Genomic DNA, 16528 nt, shown 5'->3' on the forward strand with positions numbered 1-16528 from the left:
TCACCCTGGCCGGAAATTACCAGAAATTAAGGGCCCAGCCTTGCAAATATTTTGTCACGTGAGTAACATTAGTCAATGGAATACCCATGTGTAAGTGCTGGCTTGATCAGTATCTAAAGTTGGCAACTGCAGGTGTACTCCTTAAATAATTCAGTCTAAACTGCAAGTCTGCATTATACAACACATACATCAGCCAATTTTATTGAAGATGTTGCAACTCATACTAGTTTGAGTTATTTTATCATGCTGTTTTTAATCATTTTCTTGCCTCGACGACTCATCCTCATGTAGCTGTATGTTATGAACACCGAATTGGGCATGACATTGAGATTCTAGTGTAATTCAATCATTACGGAAAAACTGACATTCACATATGTTTACATTTAGCCTCCACAGGAAGACAGTCAGTCTTATACCAGGTTACATCAAATATGAATTTAATTATTCCTGTTGTGAAAAATACTTTTCACATATGATTACTAAGAAAATCACTGCAAAATTCTATTAGTTTTACATGGTTTCTAAGACTTTGTAATCCTTTGAATGTAAAAATATATGTTGTGAATGAACATTTTATTTAAATTGGGGAGAAATTAAATATTTTTTTAAAAATCAAATAAAAATGAATACACGTCTTAATGAATCTTTCAAACCTTCATATGAAATCACAAACCTCTCCTATCATAAGTGAAATGATTGTGATTCAGTAAGAGTCATGGTTGATTAATTCCAATGAACTTAGAAGGTTATTCCACAGTGTTGTTTCCATAATTAAAGTGATGTTAGATCTGCTCTTGATTAATTCCAAGGAACTTAGAAGGTTATTCCAAAGTGCTGTTTCCATAATTAAAGTGATGATAGATCTGCTCTTTCAATGATGTTTATCTTTGTATGAAGTGATCCGCTTCATAATTTGGATTCCCCAGAATGCAGCGCAGAGGGAAAACAAGACCTACAACACAGAATTTAAAATTAGAAATATTAGATAAGATTTTTAAAATTTTACTTGTCTGTAAATATAATGAATGGGTCAAAACAGAGAGCTCTTGAGTAGAAAAATTATACAAGAATTCCAGGCATACTGATAAATTCACTTTAGGAATGTATGCTTTCTTTTTTCTATTACTCTTTATTGTGTACATTCCTGTTTGAATTTGTTCTTTCTTAATGGTACCAAAACAAGATAACTGGCAAAGTCTGCATGACCTTCCCTACTTCGTAATTGAGTTTGGATTCGGAGTACCCAGAGTCATATATAGTAAGACAGGACAATAATAACACCAGCTGTAACAGAAGATAGGTGCAAAAATGTTAACTGTTTTTTTGGCAAATGGTCTGAATAATGCTGACATTGTAAGTTGCATGGTAGGGTGCAAATACCCAAAGTAGCCTTAAATAGAATCTATGGCAAAAGAAGTGTTTTAGCTGCAGTACATTAGATCAGTACTTATTCCCCATCCTGCTATTTATTATGAGATGTAAACTAGATTGTAAACATAATGATGTTATACTCTATCTTGTCCTTGGCTCTGTGCAACTTTTTTTTTTAGTTAGTGAATTTTCATGAGAGAGCGAATTGGGTTTTTTTCAGTAGCTTACTTCCTGAAAACTGTTTTGGGATGAGTAGGAATACTTGCAGGGTAAAGTCTAATTCAGGTAATAGATTTGTCCAAAAAACAGGAAAGAGAGTAGGATAAAAAGTGTGTGCACCTGTGTAAATGTGACATTTTGTATTTTAAATTTTCTGAAAGAAACCTTTGTCCTTCACATAGAAAAATTTATTTTAGAAAATTGCAAAATTAAGGCAGTGTTATGGGTTACTGTAGTAAGTGAAATATTTTTACTGTGAGTTAAACAAAACATTCCATTTCTACTGAAAGGATAGATGATTTTTTTGTTTGTTTGAAGGGACAGAGAAAATTGAAAAGAAAAGGAATTCTGAGGTCAGGTTATAATAATTCTTTTTTCAGGTTAATCTGCAATCAAAAGGTACTGACTAGGAGAGCTCTAATTTTAACATTAACATCATTTAACATTCAACATTTAACAATGCATGGCCCAAAAATCTACTTCCGTCTTCATCTACACAGTCACTCACCAAAGTACATGAGATCTGAATGTCCAACATAAATAACAAATGACCATAATACCTAAAAAGTACTCATTTTGCACTCATTGAAGGAAACATGATGGGATCAGGTCTGATCCTTCTCACAACCTGTTTGGAACAGGTACAGGCTTCACGTAATCTATACATTACATACTTAGTAGCACAAGATGGAAATAACACAATGTATCATTAAGTAGAATTCCAATCAAATAAATAATATCCAATCCCCATTCAATCTCTATCAAGACAAATTCCCTTCAACTATTTTCACTGAAGGCTTTAATTCTACCTGAGCGAGGGTAGGTTGTCTACTGCATTTAAAACTTCTGATGACACTGTTGGTGCTGTATTTGTGGTCCCATTTGTAAGAAAGACTCATAAAATTTTCACTAAAAGACTTACTTATAAGAGTTTCAGACCTTTTGGTATGAAAGATTTAACTTCTTTTCCTTGCGTTATCACAAACACCTTGTAAAACTGTATAGCTCTATTTTACAACAGTGGAATGGGAAGACGTTTTAAGCAGTGCTGCAGGCACATACTCTCTGTGTTTCGTGAGATGCTTTATTTTTGTGCTGAGAAGCCCCGTAGGAGAAAACCAACTACAAATAACTATCTGTATTTCTGATTTGGCTGTTATGTAATTGGGATGAGCGTGAATCATGACATACATAAACCGATGACTTACATATAGCACGCTCTTACTGGGGAAAAATTCTTTGTCATGCTATCTCCAGGAACAGATCTTACCCACTTGTCATAATTAGTACTTCTCTGACACGTTACTAAACTCCTTTCATTCCTCACCTCAGAAAGATCACTCCTATTCCTGGAAGATGCATTAAATATAGAAGTATTTCATTTTCAGAAGAAACACATTTAATGACTGAGGTGCAGGGCATTTGTAGGGGATTAATGACTGCTGGGAGATGACGATCACCTGAAGAAGCACAGCCATGGGCCATTAAGCCCCAGGAAATGTCCTCAGCTAAGGATGGTTATTGCTATTATAGCCCGAAAATGAAAAAAACATCTCAGGTGAATTTTTCTTTTTAAAATGGAGTGATGCAATTTCTTCTTTCTTAATTAAATTCATTATTGTGAATTTCTTAAAGCATGCAGTCAACACTTGTGGGGGCGTATTTCAAAACCAAATACTGCACATTGTGGATCTGCAGAACTAGTTTGGCTTCGTGATTCTATAAAAGTATTGATTCACTGCCTATCAATGTCAGGACTGCCAGTACTCGATGGAAATAACGTATTCATGAAACAATAATGCTGCAAGCTTGTGGAGGATGAGGTTTGAGAAAAACCCAAACATCAGGGAAAAAAATTAAGGGGCCACATCCTCCCTTGTATGACAGCAATTCTGCCTGGCTCTACTGCTATAATGCTGACCGACCCCAAGCAGAGCCAGCTGTACGGGGCTACCGAGCAGAAACTTGCTGTGTAGGTTGCAGTTCAGTTTCTTTTGATTGCTGCTACATATTTTGGAGTTACAAGGCTTGATCCACTTGAATCAATGGTGCAATCAGGTGATGTCAGCAATGAAAAGCCAAGATGATACGTGCCAGAATTTTGAGCAGACAATAGTGTAGGCAGCAGGAAGCAGCAGAAGAGTATTCCACCAGGCAACCTGAACTATGGTTGACCGGTATTTCTCTAGTGCCCTTGGGAAAACATATTTCCTGAATCCTATGTGCAGATATTTTGCATTTTCTGTTCAACTCTCTCGCACCCTAATAGGTTGGTTTTTGGCTTTGGGTTGTTTTTTTTTTTCCTTTGCAGTTTCTAAATTATTGTCACAGAATTTCTTGTTCCTTCTTGTTTTGTCCAAACCAACTAATATTTGTCCCCTGATAAAAATATTCACATATCATAATTCAGCCAGTTTTGAAATTAAAAGATAGAATTAAATAGTATACTTTTTTCTATTTTTACACTGAGATAAGTTGCCCTACAAACAATATTACATAAGAACAATAGTTTCATTTCTGTCTTCAAATAAAAAATTACTGTGGACAGTGGTCATATATGGAACAGCTAGGCCTAAAAGCAGAAATTTCTCACAACCATATATCCAGCAAAGTTAAATGCAAACTTTTTGCCACCTTAATATAAGCAATTGTTACATATACCTGTTCAAGTAACTACAGATTAAAAACAGACTGTGCTTTAGGCTGATGGAAGAGGACAGTCCTCTTCCAAATATTTACATTACCTCCTTTCATACAGTCTTTCTATTTCCATACAAACCCTATTCTCTCCCTGAATAAGCTTACAGAAATGTAAATATCATTATTCACAAGAACGAAGGTAGGTTAACTAATGGCATGACTGAGTCTGCTCTTCACAGGAAATCCCCACTGGAGTGACTGAAGTTTATTAGTCTCTAAACTACTTTAAAATCATTAGCTAAATTCAGGCACCCACTTCTGCATGATTAGCTTTGTTGTTGATCACTAATGTTATTTTCTGCCATTTTCTCTTTTGCAATGGCTTTGTGTATCTGAGTTGCCTGTCTTTCTTCTTGCAGATTTCATCTGGATAGAATTAGAATGTGTTAGACATTGGTCTAGAAAATGTAGACAAATGTCCAAATAGCCCTGCTTTAGGGAGAGGGAAGAGGCTCGAACCACAAGACCTCAGATCCTTTCCAACCTGAATCATTCAATGATTCTCTGACATTTGCCACATTCTGCCCAGACGTGTTCACTCCAAATTTCGTTGCAGAGACAGTCTGCAACTGTGCAACAAATTGGCTATATCTGGGGTACAACACCATATGAATGGGCGTGGTTTTGATACTGAATTCTCTGAATACCTCTCTGCTGGGTAACGTATTCCTAGCTCTAGAGAGAGCTCAGGAAGATGAGCACATCCACGTACTTCGTTAGGTTGGCTGTTCACATCATAAAGTGGACCTGGTACTGGCAAATGTGATAAACAATGAGCCCTCTCAATGTGACACTGAGAATTGTTTACCTGATACTGCAAATCAAACATGATTAACCTTCTTTTCATATTCTCTATCTACAAATCTGGACATGGCTTCTTCAAAGGCACCAGAAATCATTTCATACTATCAATATTAATGGTAGAGTAAATTTTAGGCTTTATCTGAGAAGGCTGTGTCCAGGTAATGTCATTTTCTAGTAAAGATGGAGATCATGAACTGATATAACAATTTAAAAACCCACTAATATTAATAAAAAAATGGTTGAATAAACTGCTCTAGATTTCACAAGTACCTGAATGGTGCAGTTTTCACTAATACCATCGCTGTTTTCCCACTGCTCTACACAGGACTGCTTCAGGTGCTGAACTACACAGAGGAGATGTTAGAAAATATATGTCTCAGAAGTGGGGAAAGAGGTTCACTATTTCTGGAAGTCAGGATTTGGGTAATAAATCCATGGATCTTCATTCTCAGTGCAATGTTTTGAGATGAGCAGTCTGAGGCTAGTAGAGAAATGCCATGGCATTAAAAGCAGATCCAGAAATCACTAATCTCGTACAGTGCGCAGATAAAGAAGATATTGCACTAGCAAAAAAGTTGCAATAACAATACCTGGAAAGGGAAACGAAGAAACAAGAAGGTTCCTCCTCTCTGTGATGTCTTCCATATACTTGGAAATATATGGAAAAGGAAGTGGGAAGCTGATTTTTTTTTTTTTTTTTTTTTTTTTTTGTGAAGGAACTGTGGATAGAAGGGAACAGGGACAACTACGAAAGTAGTGGCTTCACAGCATTTGTCCAAGATTTCTGTAGAAGTAGCAGGATGTCTGGAAATTCTCCATAAGGGTTCATGACACACATTCAGACTATTGGTGCAGCACATATCTCACAGACTCAGCATGTCCCTGACATAGAACAAGGTGTGTATTAGGAGACTGTTGGCACACACAGGATTAAGCCAAGTATCTTCAACCCCCGCAAAGCATACTGGTAGTTCACTCACAGACTGGTTTCTTGCTACTATGATATACCTCATTAGTTTTATACTTCATTATTAACAGATAATGAGAAAATAATAGGGAAGTGATATATACATCTCCTTCCTATTCTGTTAAATGTTTTAAACATTCCCTCTTTTATTAAAATATGGTCTGAGACTCTAAGGCTAGATAATGCATGAAAACATAGGCTGCAAAAGCCCTCATACCTTTAAAGGCTTATATTACCTATCCAGGAAAGACAAAGAAAGGTCTGGTGAAAGGATGTATATTCCTCTGTTGCTTTCACAGCTGGGCACATCCCCAGTATGTGATGAAGTGCACTGCAGAGATGCCTGAGCTAGCAAGGACATAAGCTGCTAAATCTCTCTCAGCACAGCACCAGGTTGACTCTGACTTTCCTGGCATTGGACACAAGCTAGTAAGTCACATCCCTCAGCTAAATACATGGGGATTTTTACACAGGCAGTGCTATTGCAGTTATATTTAGACCTAAAATGCCTTATGTGCATCCAGCATGGTATCTTGCATCATGTCCTTCACTCAGGAGAAACCAGCCCACTGCATCTCAAATCACTTGTGTAGATATATGTATCCTATTGAACTGTTACCTGTGAAATTCCTCGCTCTTGGGTCACAGAATAATTCACAACCTAAGCAGTAGGATTAGGAAGGTTTTACCTCATTCCCCAAAAGACAAAAAAAACCACTGAAGTGGAAAGATTTACTGTCAGTCATGTGAATAGGAACTCCAAAGCATGTTAATAATTATTAAATCTTCACCTTATGATGAGCTAATGCAAATTGGAGATGGTATCAACATTATACTCATTAACATATACATAGACTCTCTGCATCTCTTCAGTATGAAATTTGTTTTAAAATATTTTATTGAAACATCCGAGAATACTTCCCACAGTAAGTTACCTAATTCCATCTATAAATTCCTAGATCATTCTTAAATGTTTAGCCATTTCAAGTTGTCCCCAAAGTAAAACCATGTTAAACAAAAGAAGTCTTCTTAGCTGTTCAATGAACATTTAAAAATAACTTCTGGACCAAGTTTCATTTCTGTTTCATTGTTTTGCAAATACATTCTAAAAAAGCTATTTAGTAATTGTAAATTGTCAATTGTCAACTAAGCTTAAAAATTTCACGAAACCTGCAAACAAAATATATACTTTGTTACACATTCTAGAGCATAGTAATATTTTAGAATTTCTGTTTACTGTTCTTTCATATTGCTTTAGTTTCATTTTTGACAACACAGTACTGAAAAACAAGTTCAAAGATCAACGACCTTAATTCTGAATGTCACCTTTTTTATTTTAAATATTCTGCAACTTTTCAGCCTCCATTTTCCCTCAAAGTTGAGAAGCAACAGGCATGGAAATTTTCTCAATTATTATATTTTAAATGATCAATTAAAAATAAAGCTTTCATAAAACTTAAGAAGACAAAACTTACTCAATCTGTAAAGATACCAGTTTAATCTGTTGCAGGCTAGCAGGCCACATGAGATTGAAAGAGTTATTAATAGCTGTTCATTGCAGAAACGAAATATTTGAGATAGTCCTATCTCAGTTTGGCTAAAGCTGTTGAGTTTATTTTCTTAAACATTTAAACAGGAAATGTACCCATCGAGATGAAACATCTCATTTACTTTCATGCCTGTCAGCAGCTGTAGCATAATTACATACACCCCGCTGCATCACTTATAGCTCAAACACAAGTTGGAGAGTAAAACAGACATCTGCAAAGAACTATTTCACTTTGTCAGAAATTATTTAAATTATATGTAAAGAGCAGTTTAATTTCCCTTATTCAAGAAATATGAAGCTCATTTTAGTTTAATCGATAGTTTACTGCAGAGATCTTATAATTAATCAAATTTAAATTGTTTCCTTAGGCTTAAAGAATTGAATGCTTTTAAATGCAATACTCTATGGGAGAAAGACTGGACATGTCTATTTCTGGGATAAGAGTAGGGGTATTCTTTTTATATGGTCATGGGTTTAAGAAAAGTTTAGGTACCACACTGCTTAATCCTGCATTGAAGTAAGTTCTTCTTAAAAGATAGGGCAAATTCATTTAAAGGAGCTCATGCAGGAGGGACCTCTCCTTTATGCCTGCATCCTTGCTTGAAAATACAGGAAAATTACAGCTACAGAAAAAAAATCATTGTAGTCTGAACACAGAAGAAAAATTCCTACACATAACATTTCAGAATTTGGACTGGATATTACCTAGCTGTGTAACATTCACCAATAAGCATCTACAGAGGTAATTCAATCTCTTCAATCCCTTCATTTTTATGTCAATTTAATACAATACTATACTGACATTGCAGGAAAAACATTAGGTAAATCAGTGTCCAATCTCTCCATCATTAGCAGACATAAAATATTCTATGTTTCTACACAGATGTTTTCATTTCAGAGCATGGCTATTGTGTGTAAGCACCCTGGTGGGGTGGTGAACAGAACCAAAAGTGCTCTGTCAGCCCTGAGTGCTCTGACAAAGGTGGCTGCAAAGTGGAAGATCTCCACTTACTGGTATACTAAATATCCGCTTGAGAGAAAGCTGACTAGCTATGAGCTCCAAAATGGGAATTTTCCATTGTGTGGGGAAAAAAAAATATTAAGAAAATAATCCCAGCCTTTAACTATAACCCACAGACATTAGATCACTGACAGGAAAAACTTTGCTGCAGATGTTGAAAAGAAGTGATGGGAAAAAGCTGGCTACTGTGACTAATGGCAAACGTGAAAGAAAGGAATAAGAATGTGCAGAGAGGGATAAAATAATTGAGTGACAAGCAGAAGGGATTTCCAGCACAGTGAACAAACATCAGAAAAGTATTCAAGAAAGACAGAGGAAGATCAAGGCTAAAAGTCATTTGAGACCAAGATTGCTCTTAAAGCCAACATGTCGTAAGGAGAAATTAATCCTTTCACTGAAAAATGGAGAATATAGAAGGCTGTTCTCAGCGTAAAAAACCCACACCAAACCCAACCAAACCAAACAAACAAAAAATCCAACTTCTAAATGAAGGAAATGGGTTAATATTCATTGATACGGTAAAGGAAAAATCTTGCCATAGAAGATACATGTCCAAGTTAAAGATAGACAGAACACACCCATCCTGCCAGCCAACCCTTTTTTGAGGCCAAAAGCAGTAAACTGTGACTGTTTTTAAGTTCCAAGGAGCAGAAAAATGTGCTGAGGTCAGTCCAGCCCTCTGTCCATCCCTTTACATGGAACAGTAGATCTCCTTCTGGCTATTGGTGTCTCTCTTTCCTGCCTGCTCTCAAGACACTCTTCCTGTGTGCTGGCTTGTTGCTTCTATTCTTATCCGGGGAAACTCCCATTCCCAAAACTCACCATCTTTCAATTATATAAAAGTCATTTTTATTGACATTAACCACAGATATATTCAAATGGGCTAAATCATATTGATATTCCTACTCATTATGTCAAGCCAATGTAGTTGTATTATTTAATTAGCTTATAGAAAAAAGAAATAAAATTAATGGAAGTGATCCATGTGACTTTCTACTAAGAAAACTAGGGGAATATGGTCTAAATGAAACTTTTGTATGGAGGGTACAGAACTGAGTGGAGGAAAAAACCTCCAGAAAGGAAGAATCAATTATTACATCACAAAATGAGAGGGAAATCAGAATTTAGATGAAAAAGCAGACATGTGTATCATAACATTTCTAAAATACAAAAAACTATGAAACATCTTTCTTTTCCTGGAAAACAGGAGGAGATTTCATAATGGTTTTAAAAAAATCTGGAGATACTGAAGAAAATGTGTAATTTAATAGAAGTGGAAGATACTTGACTTAAGACAAACCAAATACACAAATATGCAGTAAGGAATAATCATTAGTCAGGAGGACATCAGAAAAAAATTGGACAATTGGAGCATTTCACAAACAAAACATGTCTCAACCATACAGTGCTGATACAAAAAGATGCCAGTATCAATGCGGATCATATTAACAGAAGAATTTAACGTAGCCCCTAGGTATTGATCCAGCCCACTGAAAGGTGATGAAGTGTTTAAGGAAAACATAGATAAGCTAGATATAGTCATGAAATAGACAACAAGAATGATAAAAGGTTTAGAAAAGTTGACCTGTAGGAAAGCTTGAAGCAATTCTGCTGTGTATTCTTGAAGAAAAAAAAAGACTCAGGAGGGGCAATAAGATCAATCTTCTGACATGTAAAAGAATAAAACAAAAAGAAAAGAAGATTATAAGCTACTCCTTAGGGTAATAAAAACAAAAAAACCCCACTTCTTTAACTAAAATTTTCATTAGATAATAGCCATCTATGGTATAACATTGGAATCAGCTATGTAAGGAAGCGGTGAAAGGTGTGTAAATGGTTAGATAGGCATGTGTCTACCATGTGGCTGTATTTGATCCGTCTTCAGTGCAGTCTCCTCACCAGCCCGGTGTTTCTGTTTATTCACAATGAATACAAAAGGACTGTTCACCTCTAACTAACATTTGCTAAGATCTACTTTGCCAACAGTGGTTAATAAAGATGAGACTGCTTAGCACATGGAACAACCATTACTTAGCAACTTTTTTTTTTCAATAACCAAATCTGTGCAAGATTTAACCAGTTTCATTCTCAGATGTGGTGTCACCTTAGTAAAAGGATGAAAAGCAGGATCTGCTGCTTCTTTAATTTTTTTTTTTTCAGTTTTTGGCATTGGACAGGGTTGAACGGGCTTCCCGTCAGAGTAGTCATAGGATTATTACATTTAGAGATCAACTTGCATAGGCTTTTCAGACAATAGCTGCAAAGACTGATGGCAGAAGCATGAGCTAGCTCACTCCTATTTTACACTCAGCATACTCTCTACACTAAAAACATGGGACTGCATAGTCAATATCATCTGCCTCTAAGACTGTGAAAGAATAATCAAGGAGTTACAGTAAAAGCCTGGGCTGCTGAGGTATTCAGTTTGCATTCTTTGCCATAGATTAGGCAAGTCACTTAGTCTTTAGAGGTCCTTAGTTGCAAAACAGACAATGATTCTGTTTCCCCAAAAAGGAGTTACTTTCCAATCCCTTTCTTACTAAAAACTAAGATAGTTTCATTCACTACAGTAATGCTGAGAAGACAAAGACATGTCAGAAAGACATAGATTTGGCCTTCTGTGATTTTTTCACTGACAAGCCTCATATCAATAATTCTGAATTCGTACTTTTTTTTTTTTTTAAATCTCAACAATTATGTACTTGGATAAACGCAACGGACATCCTTAAAAATCAGATAATTGCATGCATTTCTTATATCACTCCAGCCATTGAGCAATCTTAGTTCCATAACTCATGGCACTGACTACATGAAGAGCTAAAAATGGTTTGAGAATTTGTTTTCATCTCATGATTATGTTGGTTTAAGAAAAAAAATCACAAATCACTGTATCATTAACAACTGCAGAATGTTGGAAAAAATACAAATCCAGGCTTCAGTTTTATAGAAATATATCCTTTTCTTATTCTAAGCTTTTGGTTTTGTTTTTTTTTCCCCTATGTTGAATCCTAGATTAAAAAGGATGTTGTGCCCTAAATATGCTTGTCTTGGAAAAGCTACTTGGTATTGTTGTATTTGTATGTCAAAGGGAGGACTGAAGTCTCAACAATTGTTAACCTCTCCCATGGTGTGCTAATAAAAGGTCAGAGGCCCATATGTGCCTTGCAGCCTGGGGAATTTCTCTCAATGTTCTGCCAGGGATGGGACCGCCTGAACGGTTTCTCTCATAAGTTTTAAGCCATAAACTGCATCCTACTTGGCTCGCTGTGCCAAAACTGGACCCAAGGGTATCCAGAGTCTTGGCTGATGGGAAAAAATGAGTGCTTCCTATGGAAGCCACAGCTGTTTTCCTGAGAGAGAGCACAGATGCTCAAATATTTCTCTACTTTCCGTTTCTGACTACCTGTTCTGGCAGCAGTTCCAAGAAAGGGGGAGGACAGAGGCAGGCACCCAGCTGCTTTCAATAAGCCTTGGCAGCACAGGTACTGATTGCCTAAACACTAAAAATGTTCAAAAAGATTTTTTTTCTGGATTTCAAACTATAAAAAAGGTGAAAGCATGCACTAATGCTCCCCATCTTCCCATCTTGAGCAGAAATTTAGTGATCAGGATAAGGACCTTAATTATGAAAGCAGAAACTCTTTCAGGGAAAAAATGATACTGCATACTATTGAAAAGACATCCCTCATAGAAGTGTGTGTGTGTATCTATAAATATATATAAAAATATATGTATGCAGAAATTCAAGCTCATATCTAAAATATGCATATCTTATGTGTTTTCTAGAAAGATTTGTTTCTTCCATCAGACTGTAGGCTCAATGTCATAATATGGATTTGATTTTGAATTTTGGGGCCATATTTATCCCTAGTGTAACTCTGAAGTCAAAGAAAATACATATGCAAAGTTATATTATACATTGATTTGGCCAGGAATTGTATGTAACTTAAGCTACCTCATAAATTTCATTGAAATTACATTACATTAGGATGTGGCTTATGATACTGTTTAGTATCTGTTTAGTAATTATTCATATCTGCCATTCTTTACCTATATGTATTGATGTCCAATGATCTTTTCATAGATATACTTGGTCAAAAGTCTATGCTTCTGTTCTGGACAGGTTACATAGCGGGTTTGAAGCCCTTATATTGACACCCTTCAACATTTTTCTCCAGTTCTACCTTTTGAAGTATTATATTTCTTAAATGGACTTAATTAGTCCAATTAAAGCACAGTTAATTAAGGTAAGTAAAAATGGAATAGTAGATAGTTATAGCTGATATGTAAACAGCAGAACAGCGCACACATAAGACTGTAAAAACCCTCGATTTAATGGTTATTCATTGCTCAGTGAATCAACAGAAGCATTATCAGTCAAGCTTACAGTTCACTAGCTTATTTGCTTTTTTTAAGGACAGCTCCGTCAGTCTTGCTCATGGCTGCACCTGTTTGCTACCTGCAGTGCTTAGTCAGTGCCTGCCCCTTCTGTCACAGCCTCTCTTCCTATGAAATGAAGAAACATCTGTCTATCAACAGGGAAAGTAAGCAGATGATCAATGTTGCCTGCAAAAAGTTTTGGGAAAGTGCTTTGGCAAAGAGCAGCTCTATAAAAGTGGTAATTCTCCCCAACAGGCAATCAAAAAGGCATTCTCCCCACAAGACGTCTGAATGATGTTTGCTTAAAGACTCGCAGCAGGCTACTTGAACAGCCACCAACCAGTCTTCCTCAGGGCTCTCCCTCTCCAACCATTGTTCATCAAGGCCTTTCATTTACATTCAGTCCCAAAATTTTTTTGTTGTTTTTGTCTTGATCACTGCCTAGACATCAGACATCTATTTCTACTTCAGTTCAATGAACAAACTATGCTACCAATGTTCTTGAACTAAGAGCTAAGCTGCTCTCCTAGCCAGTACATTCCCCAGACAGAGCAACAGCTTTGGCTTGACAGCTTCCACAAAGGTATTCTGTAAGAGGGTGTCTGAGCTCCCCTTCACACCAGAGAAGCTTTAAAGCTGGTGAAGTCAAATCCAGCATGGTAGATACAGTATTTCTAAGCCATAAGGATAAGAAGTTAGATCCACTCTGAGTGGTGATCTCATAGCCCAGCCACGCAGGCTGCTGCTCCCCCCTTAGAGGTAGAAACCACCAGCAAGATGGATCACGTAAAAATCCTTGTAGAAATGGAACAACAGGAAGAAAGTGGGTTTGCTTGACCAAACCATGAGAAGTCAGCGAGTCTGAGCTGGTAAGGAAGTCACAAATTCCGAAAAAGAACTACTGTATTTAAGCCCCAAAACTGTTCAAACAGGGGAAAGAATTATGGGAATTTTGCTGCCTGTGTTACGCACTAGAGCTTGATTCTGTCCTGTCTCACTTTCTCCTTTGCAAGTCATTCATTGCTCTTCCAAAAGAACCAGTGCCTGACCTTTCTGCTTTCTTGTCCAAGTATTTATAACATAGAATCTGATAACCTAGCATCTAAAAATTGAGCAATCCTCCCTTTTTTCTCCAAACTGAGAGAGGTCTTTAAAAATGTCAGATGGCTGTCCAAGATGAAGTGTCCCTTTGTGACAATAAGAATCAATCCCCCACTACCTATTTATATAAGAATGTAATAATTTTCAGTTGTTCATTAAGGATCAAAGAGGTTTTGCTGATGCCTCATTAACCTAGAATTAACCTAGGTGATAGTACATATTTATCCCTAGTTCTAGTTCAGTTGTTTGAAATATTTTGCTGTGCTAGCTCTTTTAATTATTTTTTTACCCTTCGACTAACTCGTAAATAATTATTCCATTTTTATTGAAAGTATCTCCTATTTTTATGTCCTTCAAGCACTCTCAGAATAGAAGCTTTTTGCAGTTATGCATATACATCAGCCAAATCATACTTTCAGCAGTACTATAAAAACACAACATTACTTTTCTTTTTTGTTGAAAGCCTGCATACTTAAATACAGAATCATATAGAAAATATGGAAAATAAACATGTTATCATAAAAATCATTAAAGCAGGAGAGTGAAAGGGGACAGGGTTACAGAAGTGTAGACACACTTCTGACAAATTTGTATATATGTGATATAACCTCTAATCTTGCAACCCTTACTCACAAAAGTAATCTTACTGAAGTCTATAGGAGTATGCACATAAAAATACGGGATTAACCCTGAAAGCCTGAAAGAAATCCACTTATCTTTTCAGCTATGAGAACAAATATTGCATCATAAAACAAATGATGTCCAGATGAGTAAAATAGCTTAGCAACAAGATAATCTTATGGAAGACTTATAGGCACGTCTATAGTGATGACAGGTAATAGAACCTGAGGAGAGGCTATTACAGACAATTTGGAGTATGGCATTGAGTCTCCTCCTGATTGTTAAAGAAATTATTGTCAGACACTGCAGGAAGATTAGTCTGTATCTAAAGGGATTTACTACTGATATCATAATAACACCATCAGAGAGAACCAATTTTTGGAATAAAGAAGAAGCTAACTGGTTTAAAAAGTGACTTAAAAGCACCTCTAGCTGCCACTAACTGGAGAAAAATAAATGAATGAGCTATCCATAGATTGAAAAAAAGCTTATCACAGTCTACAGTATTATGTAAATGCATTTAGGAACAGGCAAAAACGAAGAGGAACCAAACAAGTCTGGACACATGTTTCATTTTTGAATAATCAAACATGAGTTCTTCATTAACTAAACCCACACAATTATTTACTTTAAATGCACAGGTTTGTTCTAGCTGTAGCTAGCAGCTTTCTGTGGGACCTTATTATAGGGCTGATTCTGATCCATGGAAGAGGAATTGGATCAACATGCTTTACTGTGCTCACCAGGCCATGAGCCATGCTAACGTATTGGGGAACTGTAGCACTGCAGGTGACTCCCAGAGGATCTCTGCATCCACTCAGGGTGAGCTGGACCTTGCATCTTCCACAGGCTGCTATAGAGCCAGGCCACTTTGCGATAGTATCCCTATGTACAGTTTCCAAAACAGGCCTTGAAGGGTTTTTTTGTAAAGTTCTTCTCCCACACACATCCATAATAAGGACAAGTAATAATTGTAAAGTGAAAAATATATTTTTCATATTTTTGTAATTTTGCCAAGTGGTTTGTCAGTCTTATGAATTCAAAGTGTGTTGAGTCCTATGTGAATTTATATTCAGTACTGAAATATAATTGTCTGGAAAATGTGAGAGAGAAAGAAGTAACATTTACTTATATATCTTTAACATAGCTAACCAATTTTAGAGTAAAAAGACATATGCAAAACCAATCAGACTTATATTAATGATTTTCTCTCCATAAAGCCATGTTCTTTTTATGAAGCATTGTACTGGGATATGTTCATTTAGAAAACAAATCAAATAAGAGTGCCATTTTGATGATGTAAAACCTTAACCAGGGAGTTGTGCACAAGGTGTAGTTGATCAAAAATGAAATAAAATGTGTAGTATGACATGTATATGTGGAATTAAGAAATAAATGTAAATACATATACATCTATCATTATTCTGTCAAAAGGTAATGAAGGTCTTGTGTGGGATTGATATGACTGGAGCTTAGTATAGAGATGAGGGGTGGGAAAGAAGAACCTATCAACCCAAAAGACATAACTGCAGATTTGAGTGTGCTTTCTTTTGTTTTGCATTAAAAAATGCATTTGAAAATTATTTATCTCCATGAAAAAGTTTGCTATGTTTCTGTAAGGTATGTTTAGATGTACTTTTAGAAGAATAATTATTCAACACATTTCAACTCTTCTGTTATACACAATTTTCATGGAAACAGAATGACCTCACAATAGATTTATTAATCAAAATTATTTGGCTATTTCCTTATGGATTCTGCTTTTCCTACAGATCATGCCTTACTACAAATGCTT

General features: G+C 36.1%; 1 protein-coding gene across 1 annotated transcript in view; it reads right to left on the reverse strand.

The window, feature by feature from the left end:
• Positions 1-712: 712 nt before the first annotated feature.
• Positions 713-16528, reverse strand: part of AGMO (alkylglycerol monooxygenase) — a 194809-nt gene continuing 178993 nt past the window's right edge. Inside the window, exon 13 of the mRNA XM_059818947.1 lies at positions 713-952. Within this exon, the coding sequence (XP_059674930.1) occupies positions 872-952 (81 nt within the window). The 3' untranslated portion in view covers positions 713-871. The remainder of the gene's footprint in view (positions 953-16528) is intronic.

This window comes from Gavia stellata, chromosome 6 (genome assembly GCF_030936135.1).
Source record: "Gavia stellata isolate bGavSte3 chromosome 6, bGavSte3.hap2, whole genome shotgun sequence".
NCBI classification, from domain to species: domain Eukaryota; kingdom Metazoa; phylum Chordata; class Aves; order Gaviiformes; family Gaviidae; genus Gavia; species Gavia stellata.